The 14,236-nt window shown below is 41.0% G+C and overlaps 1 protein-coding gene across 1 annotated transcript in view; it reads left to right on the forward strand.

The window, feature by feature from the left end:
* tdrd5 (tudor domain containing 5) overlaps positions 1–14,236 on the forward strand; it is a 51,534-nt gene that overhangs the window by 7,334 nt on the left and 29,964 nt on the right. The window contains exons 5-10 of the mRNA XM_068056857.1: positions 5,376–5,459; positions 7,772–7,828; positions 8,838–8,991; positions 10,003–10,050; positions 10,164–10,285; positions 12,655–12,857. Coding sequence (XP_067912958.1) covers positions 5,376–5,459; positions 7,772–7,828; positions 8,838–8,991; positions 10,003–10,050; positions 10,164–10,285; positions 12,655–12,857 — 668 coding nt within the window. The remainder of the gene's footprint in view (positions 1–5,375; positions 5,460–7,771; positions 7,829–8,837; positions 8,992–10,002; positions 10,051–10,163; positions 10,286–12,654; positions 12,858–14,236) is intronic.

Genomic DNA, 14,236 nt, shown 5'->3' on the forward strand with positions numbered 1-14,236 from the left:
TATATGTCTTGTTTTATCTGTTTCCTGTATCTCAGGTATTGTACTTGTCTGTCTTTGAAATCATGTGTCCCAGTCAGCCACTGATTTTTCTCTATCTTCTGATCACCAATCTCTTCCATTATTGAATCTCTGTTGCCTCAGGATGGGAGACCAAAAAGGTAATAAAAGTAATCAAATGTTCCCGATACTAGCATGTGCAAGGCTGAAGGGCAGAGCATGTGACTGGGAAAAATAGTTGGTGTGGCTCGTGCAGGGCCAAGGGAGAAGTATTGGAGCAGATGGGAAACAGATTGTGGTTGAGATCAGCAGCGACAAGGGTCAGTTAATTGGGGGAGGTGGCACCTGTGGCAGAAAGAGAGGGAGAAGAGGCCGACAGTAGCAACTTGGGTGTAGAAGCAAAAACTGGGAGGAAGCACAAGGTGGCAGAGGAACAGAAAAGTGAGATGGTAGAGCGGGGGGCTGGTGGAAATAAAGACCAGCAGAGGAGGTGGGCTGCGAGAAGAGAGAGGGTATAGAGTCAATGGGGCAGGAGAGCAGGCAGCAGTGAATACAGACGCAGAAGGGCAGGGTGACTGTGAAACTTGAGCTGCAGAGCCAGGCAGAAGGTATCGTGTAGCACAACAGGTGGTAGAGTAGCATAGGAACAGTGGGGGAGATCAAAAGCTTCAGTAGGGTGCTGGATGGGTACAGGGCAGGGCATGAGACAGCAGCAAGAGAATTTGAATTAGCATATAGTGTCTTTCATCCATTGAGAATATCCCAAAGCATTTACAGCCAATTAATTACTTTTGAAATGTAGTCGCTCTTACACATCTTATTGTAAGAAAATAACTAGAATTAAAGATTAAAAGAGATGTATAAAATTAAAATGCAGCTGAAGTGGACAAACCTGGGTGACCTGCACCACATAACAAAATCCGAGCGAAGCTATTTAGCAGTGAAATTAGGAAGTACTTTTTCACACAAAGGAGAGTGGAAATGTGAAACTTTCTCCCACAACCCCATCCGAAAGCTACAGATGCTGGGTTAATTGAAATTTTCAAAACTTGGATGGACAGATCTTGGTTAGGTAAGGTTATCAAAGGACATGGAGCAGAGGTTTCATGGTACAAAGCCAAGTTAAGAAATGGAGGTTCAAATCAGCCCCGATCAAATTGGATGATGGAACAGGCTTAAAGGGCTATTGACCTACTCCTATGGTTAATATTATGAGATGGGAAGTAAATAAGTGTGACAACTGGAAGTGTGCACAGTTGCAAGACAACACAATATGCTGGAAATACTCAACAGGTCAGTTAGCATCCTTGCAGAGTTAATGTTTCAGGCCAATGGCCTTTCATCAGAACTGGCAAAGGTTAGAAATGTAATAGGTTTTGAGTAAGTGATGGGGGTGTTGGAAAGAAGAACACGAGTATGTTACAAATTACCTTAACTATCAGTTAAAACAGATGGGCCTTGTGGTTTCACTGGGCAGTCCACCCAGCATATATGACAACAATTACAGACTCCATTCTTCACAACTCAAGTTCCTCAGGTAGAATTTCAGCTTCTTTCTTCAAGGATTTATCTGCTGTTCTTACAGTAGTCTGCTCTCAATCAAAACTTCACAGATGCAGTCCTCGCCGCAAACACAACACAAGAAATAGGGGCAGAGGTAGACCATATGGCCCATGCTCTGCCATTCAATATGATCATGGCTGATCTGGGGCTTCAGTTCCATTTTCCTGCCCACTCCACATATCCCTTGATTCCCTGTGAAACCAGAAATCTGTCTATCCCAGCCTTAAATGTATTCAATGATGGAACATCCACAACCCTCTGCGGTAGAGAATTCCAAAGATTCGCAACACTTTGAGTGAAGTAACTTCTCATCTCAGTCCTGAATGTTTGACCTCTTATCCTGACACTCTGTCCCCATGTTCTAGATTCCCTGACCAGTGGGAACAATCTCTCAGTTTCTACCCTATCGAGCCCTTTCAAAATCTTCTATGTCTCAATTAGATCGCCTTTCATTCTTCTAAACTCCAGACAATATAGGCCCAATTTACTCAGACTCTCATAGGACAACCCCCTCATCCCAGGGATCAATCCAGTAAATCTTCGGTGTACTGCCTCCAGTGCAAGTATATCCTTCCTTAAATGTGGAGACCAAAACTGCACACAGTCTTCTAAGTGCAGTCTCACCAAAGCCCTGTACAATTTTACTAAGACTTCTTTATTCCTGTACTCCAATCCCCTTGCAATAAAGGCCAACATGCCATTTGCCTTCCTAATAGCCTGCTGCACCTGCATGTTAACTTTGTGTGTTCCTTGTACGAGTACCGCCAAGTCTCCCTGCACATCAATACTTACCAGTTTCACACCTTTTATATAAAATATTCTGCTTTTCTATTTTTACGACAAAAGTGGACAACTTCACACTTCCCTACATTATACTCCATTTTCCATCTTGTTGCCCACCCACTTAACCTGTCCATATCTCTTTGCAGTCTCTATACATTGTTACGACCAGGTGAGAAAGGTGTCAAGGGCTCCCTTTCAGCCTTCACCTGGTCTTACCGTAATGGGGTTTAATTTTAAACACAGTTTTTAGCTCCCCCTTGGTGAATCCTTGTTCACTGCTTTCCAATTATAAGGCAAAAAAACCAGCACAAACAGGTCTTGGTTTTAAAGAAGGAAGGTTGAAATTTATTAAACTTAAACTCTAATTCGGTTAGTGCTTACAGATACATGACACACCCATGCATGCATACACAATACACACATGCAAATAGAGACAGAAAAGAGCCGAAGAAAAATAAAGTGGAAAGGTTTGAGGCAATATCGGAAGAGGTTTTGATACGATTCTTGGAGCTCACTGTAGGGGCCTTGATTGTTGGTAGATCTTGCTTTTCGTTAGGGCCCAGTATTATTCTTAAACCTTGTTTGCTGTAGGAGACTTTTCTCTCTTGGAGTTCATATGTCTTCATTGGATTCAGAGGTTTGTGAGAAAGAGATGGGAGTAGACAGGAGAGATCTTCTGAGTCCAGGAACAAACAGTCTTTCTCCGTTCAAACTGTTGGTACAATTCAGAAAAACCAGGTTGCCCAGCAAGCTAGTCACTTGATCAGCTGGTCTGACCATATCTGTTTGTGGATTCGGCTATCCCAGCAGTCATCCTGAAATTTGAGCTCCCTCACCTTCAATGTCTGGTGCTCAGTCTATTGTGGGTTAAATTGGATAAGGGAAGTAACCTCTCTTGTCCCTATTGGTATGCAAATGCCCTCCATCCAAGTCTGGCAGCCCTTGTAACAGGCCTTCTCTTCTTCCCAGCAGCAATTTGAAATTTAACGTCCATATGGTGAAATTTATATGCCTCATTCTTGGTAGATGGGGGCCCAGCATGACACTATCCTCCCCAAAGCTTACCTTTCCACTGAGCTTTGCATCATCAGCAAACTTAGATACATTATTCTCCATCTCTTCATCCAAGTCATTAATATAGAGTGCAAGTAACTGAGGACGCAGCACCCCACTGCCTGCCAACTTGAAAATGCCCCATTTGTGCCCACTCTCTGCTTCCTGTCGGTTAACCAATCTTCTATCCATGCTAATATATTACCCCCAACACCATGTGCCCTTATCTTGCCTATTGACCTTTTTATGTGGCACCTTATCGAATGCCTTTTCAAAATTCAGGGATACTACATCTACTGGTTCCCCTTTACCCACCTAGTTACATCCTCAAACTAATATTTGTCAAATAGGATCTCACTTTAGTAAAACCATGCTAACTTGTTCTAATCTTACTATGCTTTTCCAAGTGCAATGTTAAGACTTTAATAGTTTCCAGCATCTTCCCAATGTTAGGCTAACTGGCCTAGCTCCCTGTTTTTTTTTTTTTTATCTCTACCTCCTTTCTTGAAAAGTGGCATAACATTTGCAAACTTCCAATCTGACAAGGAATTCTGGAAAATCATAGCCAGCGCATCCCTATCTCTGCAGCTATCTCTTTTAGAACCCTAGGATGTAGGCCATCTGGTCATGGAGACTTGTCAGATTTTAGTCCCTCCAGTTTCTCCAATATTTTTTCTTGACTGATATCAATATCCTTAATTTCCTCACTTCTTTTAGCCCCTCGGTTACTGTCTATTTCTGGTATGGAACTTGTGTCTTCTACTGTGAAGACAGACACTCAATATTTGTTCAATACCTCTGTTATTTCCTCATTCCCCATGATGATTTCTCCTGTCTCTACCTCTAAGGGACCAATGTCTACTTTAGCTACTCTCTTCCTTTTTATTGTAAGAGCTTTGATAAGTACATCTGTTTTTATATTGCTGGCTGATTTACTCTCATTCTGATTTTTCCCTTTTTTATCAACTTTTTGGTGGCCCTTTGCTGGTTCCTAAAACGCTCCCAATCCTCAGACTTGCTACTATTTTTTTGCAACATTGTAAGCTTTTAGTCTAAAGCTCTTAACTTCCTGAGTGAGCCATGGATGGGTTTTTCTGGACGAGTTTTTGTTTTTCTCCAGAACCTCTTCACGATACACCTGATGGCATGGATTTACCATTTTTCCCTTTATCTGAGTCCTTTAGTGACAACCTGTGCACTGTATGACCAGGTCTGGTTAGTTGGCTACTTTTAAGTAACACAGAACTCCTGGATTCAGTCCTCACTTTCTTTTGCTTGCCGGCGCTCCACTCCTGTCTGATCTGGAGAAGATTCTGTCTCCTTTTTATTTGGTTCTAACTAGTATCAGTTTTCCTGGAAATCTGAAGTTATTTTTCCAGCTTTCATTTCTGTTTCAGTTCAAGTTCCGTCTCAGGGTCTTTTTTTTTTAAAAAAAAAGCATTGCAACCATAGATTCCATCACAGTATTTACCTACATTATTCAGAAAAAGATAGTGACATTTTGGGTACATTGGATAATTTGCAAAATTACTTCAATTTCTGTTGCTATCTTGAGAACATAGACTACTGAATTCTGGATTTCAGTTGTCCCTTCAGACCTCCTGATAAGACTTAACATAGTTTCACTAGCGCTTTTTTTTAAAATAGTGACCATGTTAAAGAAACTCTAGTTTATGAAGAGTAAACTACATTGAAACAATTTACCATGGCTGTGTAATCTTAACTAAATAGATGGAGGCAAGTGAATGATTTAATTGCTTTTGCTGACAGTAGGCTGACCAGTAGCCAGCCATAAATGACAAATGGGAAGGTCATGGGCTGCCTGTTATCAATATGCTGATTCATATCTTGGTCTAACTGGGATGAGGCAGGTGAACAGGTTAGAATCTAATAGCAATTTTGTTCACCTCTTTGGTGACTTCACCTCTGTTCTTTAATTGTTTCTTTTGAAGTGATGTGTTGTCAACCTTGTGTTCAAGCTTGTAGAAGACCTGAGGACGGTGCTTGTAGATAAAGGGGTCGGAGGGACCATTGATTCAAAAGTGAAGGAGAAAATCCGGTTTGTAAGTAGAAATTGAACATCGTTGCACTTAACTTTGGGAGAATGGGGACAAGGAGGGATGTATTAATTTGTGTTAAACAACGTGGTGGTCTGCTTGAAATGTATGTATTTTGAAAATAGACATGGGTGGGGGCATTTGATCCTAAAGTTTTAAAGCTACAGAGCAAAACCTTTTTTTTAATGTTTTCCATCTGTACCATCAAAAGTACATCAAACAGCATGAAAACACCATGTGTTCCATCAGGTAGGTTTAAGTAGGGACTCATTCACAGTTACTGTTGAATTTTTAAACAGTATATTAAACATTCAGTAAAATATACAATGCAATATAAAAAAAAAAATTAAGTTTGCAGCTCCAACATGGTTTGAGACTGCTCACTGAATGGATCTGACTGCTGGCTGTGAATTCTTGCTCATCTTGAGGGAAATGGGGAGAGCTTGATTAGAAGTATGCTAGAGCAAGCCTTGTAAAAATAAAACTTTGTTTCCTGGAAATATAATTGTTTCACCAAATAGATTTTCTCTTGTTTTTTTTTTTGCCTCATTTTTTTCTCCCATTTTTAAGATGCCCCCTTTTACCCGAGCAAGATGAGAGTTAAGTCCTCCATTGCATTCTGTGGGGAATAGCATGGTTGAGCAGCTTTTGTAGCTTTGCTGATATTGGCCAGTGAGCAACAGAAAGATGATATTGGGGTCACCATGACCAAACTCTGAATTAAAGCATTAACACTGGATAAATGCAAGGGTGTCTCATTCAAAGCATCTAAGCTTTTGAGAGCCTAATAACTGATACACAAGCATTGGGTAGAAACTTCCCATTGGCTAGGAAAGGAAGCGAACCCAGTTTCAATGATTTATTCAAATACTTGCATTGGAAGAGTGCAAAAAATACACTTTTTCAAAATGTCCTGTATTGGAAAATCTGATCACCGTACTCTCTTTCAAAACGGTCCAAGAACATACCATTTCCACTTAATGAATGTTGGGTTGTATTTAGTGTTGAAATACAACACAAATCACAGATGGTGGTACTGAGCTTATACTGGGTCTTAGTACTTCAGATGGTACTGTAGTATGCGCATATCTGATGGCCATATTCCAGGAAGGTAATGCTAGAAAAGCTACAGCAAAGGACGAAACTTCTGATGCCCAGCATCAAACAGCTGTGTTACAGAGACTACAGAAGCTGAGTTTACTTGCCCTAAAGACAAAATGACTGAGGTATTCAAGATCCTTAAGGGTAGTAACTAGTTGAACCCCGAAAAATTATTTACCATGATAGAGATTCCCAGTGAGGAGGCACGAGATGAAGCTGGAGAGAAGGTGGAGACCGATTAGAAAGCTGTTTCATTGGATGAATGTTTGGAATGTACTGCCCAGGGAAGAGATTGAATTTGATAATTTTGACAGTTGGCCAGTCATTTGGTAAGCAAATTAATGTCGGAATATGGATAATGGACTGGATATTCTAATTTTGAACTCTGGCTGGGTTGAAAAGATTTTTACCTGTCCCCTCTGTCTTATGATTTGCCCTGATTCATTCATCTGTTACTGAATAACATCAGTCAAGAAATAGCTACAAACAAAGCACTCCTAGGAATGATCACATGTTGGATCCACTGAAGGTAGCTGTGAGCAAACCGTTTGCAATTAAAGTTGAATAATTAGGTGTCTGCCTCACACTCCTTCACTGCTGGAAGATACCATGCATTAGATGTGTGTACATGCTCCACGGATGATTGTGAATGGCTTCTGGAAGTGGAAATGATCTGACCAGGGGCAAAATGATTCTCCATGTAGCAACTATGAGCATTTCAGAATGCCAACATGCATAAGCTTCAAATCCAATGGCTATGAACGAGTTTCTTAAAGTAAATTTTACATTTCCACTGTTTTTGCTATTGGTTGTTGCAGTTTAATTCATATATGTTGCACTTCAAGTAATTCAGTAAATGTTTCTGATATAATGAGCCACGCCCCCTTTTGGGGCTAGAAAATTTACCATAGTGGAAGATTTGCAGTAGTTTCTGATGCAGATCAAATGTTTCCTGGTCCGCCTCATGCTTTGCGCCATTGGTATTGGTTTTGAAACCTCCTCACTTCTTTTAGCAGATCTTTTAAGTTGATTTGTATTTGATGCGAAGTTTTGAACACTCTGCCATTCTTAAAAGGAGACCTTTAGCTACAAGGTTAACCGACTTCAGATTAGTTTATTTTATTAGTTTAGCCATGACCTAAGGAATAAAAAGCTTAAAGTATGTTAGTTCAGTCCTGCATGTGGTTTCTGATTGATCTATTCTATCTCAAATTTAGACAGTAGCACAAAGACCTGATGGGTTACTGGCATCCAAACTCCCTACAGAATTCAAGGTAACTCCAGGAGTCATAAATGTGTGAACAAAGCATGAATCTGTGTGCATGTGTGCAAGAGCAAGGGTGATTAGGATGGGTTAGCCTATTCTTTCAGTGAAGCATATTGGAATTTTTTTTACAAGATTAGTTGAAAGGGTTGCTTGTTCATGACTAACATTCTCTGCACTGAAATATACTTGCTAAATTGTGTCAACATTCCAAACATTTTAGTGTCAAAGATGTTTCTAATGAGATCTCTGGAATGTGCATATTTAGCCAAATAGCTGCTTTTTTAGCAACTTCGCATCCTTGACATTTTTGCAGTGAGTTCCAACACTGTTAAGTAGTATATTGAATTGTATTTTAGTTTTCTATGGTATTCAGAGGACTTGCCTCTGCATTTCACAGAATTTTCTCTTCATTCCTTTTCTGTGGAATACAACTGCCTTGTTTATCCTGATGGTTTTGGAATGGAAAGAAATTCTTAGTCAGTCACCAATTTGAACTTGTCTGAGCACCTCACCTGCAGGTGTGAAACAGATGAATTCTTTTTGCTGGGAATATACCAGTGTTTAATATGTGTAGAAAAGTCTCTTGTGTTGGATGAAATTGCGCAAATGACTGTCATTTGTCAAAAGTGATGGCTGGCACAGACACGATGGGCCGAAGGGCCTGTTTCTGTGCTGTATTTATCTGACTCGGCTGCTTTTTACACTTTTCTCTTGTCCTGGCAACCAATTGCTTATCATGTATATCACCAAACTTGATACTGAAATTATGTTAAATAAATCTGTCTTCGCCTTCCTTTCCCATCAGCTGAAGATGTCAAATTCTACTTCATGTGTAGATTGAATGTTGCCTTTTGTTGGGGAGGGGCATGGATAAGGAACACCTATGATACCAAATCTAATATTTCTTGGGGATCTGCAGTGTAGTTTTGGTGTCCTGTTAGATATCTAGTGAGCAAACTACTTCCAAACAAAAACAGATGTCTTAATCTGAAAAATGTGCTTTTCTTGACTTTCAGAATATTTTTGGAATGGAACTTCCCTTAAAGGAGCTGGGCTTCTACAGTGTGACAGAACTTGTTGGTGCCTTAAGTGATACCCTCTATGTGGAACGGGACTCCATAAATCAGGATTGGCTAGTCTTTGACATCCGACACTACAAGTCACTTCAAAGTAAAAGGCTAATCAGTCATCATTTGTTTTCTGCTTAGTTCTAAGATGTTCCGCTTTGGGCAAAAGCAAATCCCACAAATTCTCTCAGGATTCCTGAGGTCACAGTCGTTTTGTTTTAGATTCCTACAATTGTGTTGTGTTTCTTAAATATGTAAATTCAATTTCTTTTTTTAAATTATTCTCTAAATCTCCCTTAGTGTATACCTTTAGAAAATAACCTTGAAGCATTCAGCAATGGTATACTCTTTAGGTGGGTATGAATAGGCTTGTGAAAACATTACAGTGCAACTAGCCATAAGATTTCTTTTCCCTTCTCCCTCCCATGTCTTTGGAAAATGCTTGATGTTTTGTTCAGTACCATCTTACAGTTGCAATGTTGATAAAGGGATTGGTGTCACTCTGCCAGCCATATGACTCCAAAATAGAGTCTAGACAATCTCAATCGTGTTCCTAGTGGGTCTGGGCCTGTGGCGCATAGTGGCACTAAATTAGGAATCTTGCACCAAACCAGCAGATGTGTGGGAAAGAAAAAATTCATGCTGATGAAATATTGGATGCTAATCTTAAATTGAGATTAAAGCATACTATTGAGAATGCATGGAAGTAATGTACCAGACCAGAACAAACCATTGCGATCAGCCTGATGGACCGCATAGTTCTAAAATCACTGCCAAATATCTATCTAATTTTCCTCCTGAATTTATCAACGCTATCCACTGTTATTGCTTCCTTAGAGAGTCTGCTTCATACAGTCACAATTTTCTTTGTAGTTAAATTTAACTGTCTGTTCATCTTCCCTATTTTAAGCATGTGTTTAGTGTGCCTGTAGAATTTGTGATCATCAAGCGTATTATTAGAGTTCCTTTTTTTATAACCCTTGGAAGCTTGGATATGTTGATCACTCCTGAGCTACCTTTTCTAAAGTGTAAACAATCGTAGTGGAGCCACTGCTCAATCTCATATCTATTTCAATGTAATTTAGTTTCACTTTGTTGTATCTTTTAATGCCAGGGTGTACCCACTACAGTATGGTGACGAGACTTGCACATACAACTCCAGGTGGGGCTGAATTATTTTATTTACCATAGAAAATTAGTATTGGAAAAGATTTTTAATTTTCTTCAATACAAATACTTTAGTACCATAAAATCATTTTTTAATGTCCTTTCTAGAGCAAGAGGAATCACAACTCAACAAAATCAATTCATTGCCATCTGCAAACTGGAAAAATGCAGTTATTGCAAACGGGGAGCCTGAAAAGAACTTTAATGTTAAAACAATTAAGATGGAAATGGTAAAGGTTAAAATATTTTTCAATTTAAATTTTCTCAACTATTAATTATTATTCGTTAATCCCTCATGTCCTGTTACCACTCCTGTGCCTGGAATTTCCTGTGGGGTGCAACCTGGAATTTGTACCTGAAATTACACCCATTTCTGTGGCTGTTTTGGCGTTGGCAAGTTATGCTAAAATATCTTGGCAATATTATCAGTATATGCAGAAAAGTGCGCATAAATGGTCTGCGTGATTTGAACCTAATTGGATGATGACCAGTGTGACCTCCAGGCTGGAGGACTGTAAAAGTGGGTGATGGGGAGGTGGGTGGAGACTGGGGAGTGAAAAGTAAATAGCTGTCAACTCCGTGTCAAAGATTTTTATTAACTTTTTTAAATTATTCTGTCGAGAGGCTCCATTGTCTTCAATCTTTGTCTACCTGCAGCTGACTGATTAGAGGAGAAAGCTGCCAGGAAGAGGGAATGGGAGGCATTGAGGAATGCAAAGGTAGCCACAGACTGCTGAGTTGGTGGAACCTGACTAACCGGTTCCAGACCTGAAGAGAGCATCAGAAGGGCATGAGGATTTTGGCATCCAGCAGCAGTAACCTGGAGCTTCTTATGGGTATGGTCTCTGAGCCTGCTGTAATGCTTTGCACCAAATACACACAAGTGGCTGCTGTATTTGGGATGCACAGCAACTTCCTTGGCAGGTTACAATGAGGGAGTAGTCGAGCTTCCACCTTGGTGGAAGCTCTGACCTCTGCTGTTAAGGCTTTTGATAGACTGGAAGGTGCAATGAATCGTGGCGTCCAGTCTCTTATTTAGGCCATTCTGGTCTGACACCGGACCAGTCATCAGGCTGATGAGTGGGGCTGAGGATGAAGTGGAAGGGCAGCTAGTGTGGTCTAAGTGCCAGGCTTGGCAGCACCAGCCAGGCCTCAGGCCTTCCAACAGCAGGCACAGTAGCACCTGTACACGGCAAGCTGCAAGAGGCAGCTTTGAATCTTCTTTATAGGATACCAACTTGTGCAGTCTCTGGTGGTTCACTCTCTAGGCCTCCTATCCCTCCTACTTTATTTATAATAGGCAGGGGTAGAGTGAGGAAAAGTCACATGCATGGGAAAATGGCTGTCTACATTTAACGGGATGTGAATGGCTTCAATGATTCCTAGAGCAGCTGATACGCACCTGCTTCAGGTGACTGGATGTCTGAAAGTCTGGTTGTAATTTGAAGCGAGCCTTTGAGCAAACAATTGTAGAAAACTAGCATACACGATTCTGTAAATTGGGGCAGGGCTATTATGAGCTTGAATGCATTCTGGTGGAGGAATTGATAGATGATGCTATAAGATTGAGATTTGGGCATATTATAAACTATACACGTGTTTGCTTTGCGCCCCAACTTTGTGTTTTCAGGTGCAAGTACACAGGAAATTCCAGGCCCACGAGCATTCATTTTTAGCTTGGAGAGCTAGCAGCTGAACTCTGAACTTAAAAGTCATTTTTAGGCGGTGGTGTCATACACAACTGACAGGCCATTCTTAAAGCTTGTGTAAATTTTACTTAACTTACTGTAAATTGCTTGTTTGCAGTGGGATCTCCTAGTTCAGAATGTTTACAGTTTCTGTCCAACAACATAGGAACCTTAACCTGCAATCTACTATATTCACCCCATTTTCTAGGCTGTGGGACCAAGTTATTTTATAATTTGTGAATAATTGAACTTATTGAACCTGCTTAAAATAATCCAGACAAATTATAATTTCGGAATAATTCCAGTGGTTATAGCATCTGACTACAATAATTTTATGGTTTCTTGTCTTACACTCAACCTGATCTCAGTAGTCTTGGAGGTAATGGACTAGACATACAACCAGTAGATTCGAGTAACAAGTGTAAAGCATTGAACTCTGAATCAGACAGCCTGATAGCTCTAGGGTAGGAGCAAAATACTGTAGATGCTGGGAATACTCAGCAGGTCAGGCAGCATCTGTGGCAAGAGAAGCAGAGTTAAAGTTTCAGGTCTGATGAAAGGTCATAAACCTGAATTGTTAACTCTGCTTCTCTCCACACTTGCTGCCTGACCTGCTGAGTATGCCCAGCACTTTGTTTTTAGCTCGAGGGTAGAGTCCTGGAGTCCTTGCCTAAAGGCCACTGTTTATCAATCTTAATTATCTGGGAAAGGAAAGGAAAATGGACTAGGTTCTCTTGTATCATCCAAGGAATCTTCTGGTTAGACCAAGAAATGAAATTTGTGAAGATGAAGTTGAACTCTTACAGTTGAGGAAGAATATGGGGGTAGAATGAGGAAATTGTATAAAAATGAGTTCTGTAAAAAGGAAGATAATAGGGCCTTATTTTATAGTTTGTTGTCCTAATGTACAGATCAAGAAGACCCAGTGTTCACCAGAAATTGAGATTCCACCGGATGCCATACAGGATGGGAATCTCTACAAGCTACCAGAGCTGGAGGAAAACTCCTTTGTCTGTGTATTTGTAGAAAGTGTGACTTCGCCCAGTCAGTTTTATGTCCGCTTCTATGGGAATTGCACCTCTATGATGCTCGAGGATCTGATGATTGAGATGAGGTACATACTTTTACCAATGACTCATTGGGCTGGAGTTTGCTGCCGGCTTTGGGACCAAATGGGGGGGTCGAGCCCCTATTTGCTGGCAGTGAGCCTGGTTCAGCAATCTTCTGGAGGCAGCCTCCTAATTGGTTGCCTCTACATCGTGGTCCTAATAAGGACGGCAGGTGCACTTGATGCTGCAGGCCCAATCGGAGGGCTACCAGCTCTGGAGCCTCGGCAGCCACACCAGGAGAGGTGGGCTCTACTGAGGCAGGTTGGGGACTGCAAGGGGCTTCAGCATGGAGGCTCCCTTGCTGGGCTGCAAGATAGTGCCGAAATAAGCAAAATCTCAGCCAGCAGGTCCATGGGGATGGAGGGGAAAACCCCTGCACTGGATTGGTTTGGCCACACTTGTGGCCTTTCAAGCTCTCAGCCCCAGCGATTGGAGTTGGAGCCTCTAGCTCTGAGTTGGCAGCTTCTGCGTGCAGTGGGGGGGGCCATTCTTGCGGCAAAATGCTGGTGAGGCTGCAAAGTCGTCCCTAATTAATGCCTTAAGCATCATTGCCCGCCTGCCTCCCTGGAGCGGGCAACAGATTCCGTTCCCAGACCACCCTGAGTGCTGAGTGGCAGGAATGCGTCAGGGAGCACCCCCCCCCCCATTTTCTGGACTTTCCTCCTCCAAGTCCACCATAATGGGCCAGGAAAATTCAGCCCCTTATCGTCCTATTTGTTCATTTGTTTCCTTCCCCAAACAAGTAAAACATTTAAATAAAGAGCATATGTTATAAGATTTAACTTAAAATAGAAACCGAATAACTGTAAATTATCCAGTGAACACCCATTTTGATGAAAAGGCTTGTTCCTGACTTTCTGATACATTTGAACCACAATTAAAATGTAAGTCAACTATCATGCCGAGTAGGGTAAATAGGGACAGTATGATGTAGGGAATAAATTCCCCAATTCAATATTTTTTTTCTATATCAAAACTACTACTACCTATTGTAGTTGCTTTCTGATTGTTCTGTGTGACTTATAATGTTTGTTTCTATTGGGTGACCCAGATTGGGGAACATTGGGCCCAACTCAAGACCAAGATTTTTCTTAGTACTTTATTTCATCTTTTGAGGAAAGTTAATTAAAGGATGAATGGTGATGGACTGAGATGCTTATAGTTCAATAGTACAATTCCATCTTGGTGACCCTTGCTGTCTTATCAAAGCAAGAGTGTGCCGTTCCTGATCTGCAAATACTTATTTTATTGTACACTGCCACTCCATCATGGCAAAGGGCCAGATGGTGGGTAAACCTAATGGAACACTCCTTTGCAATTCATCAATTTTCTAAGCACTTTCTTCCATTATTACCTACAGGGTTGTGTGAGGAATGCTCAACTG

Source organism: Heterodontus francisci, chromosome 24 (genome assembly GCF_036365525.1).
Source record: "Heterodontus francisci isolate sHetFra1 chromosome 24, sHetFra1.hap1, whole genome shotgun sequence".
Taxonomy (NCBI): domain Eukaryota; kingdom Metazoa; phylum Chordata; class Chondrichthyes; order Heterodontiformes; family Heterodontidae; genus Heterodontus; species Heterodontus francisci.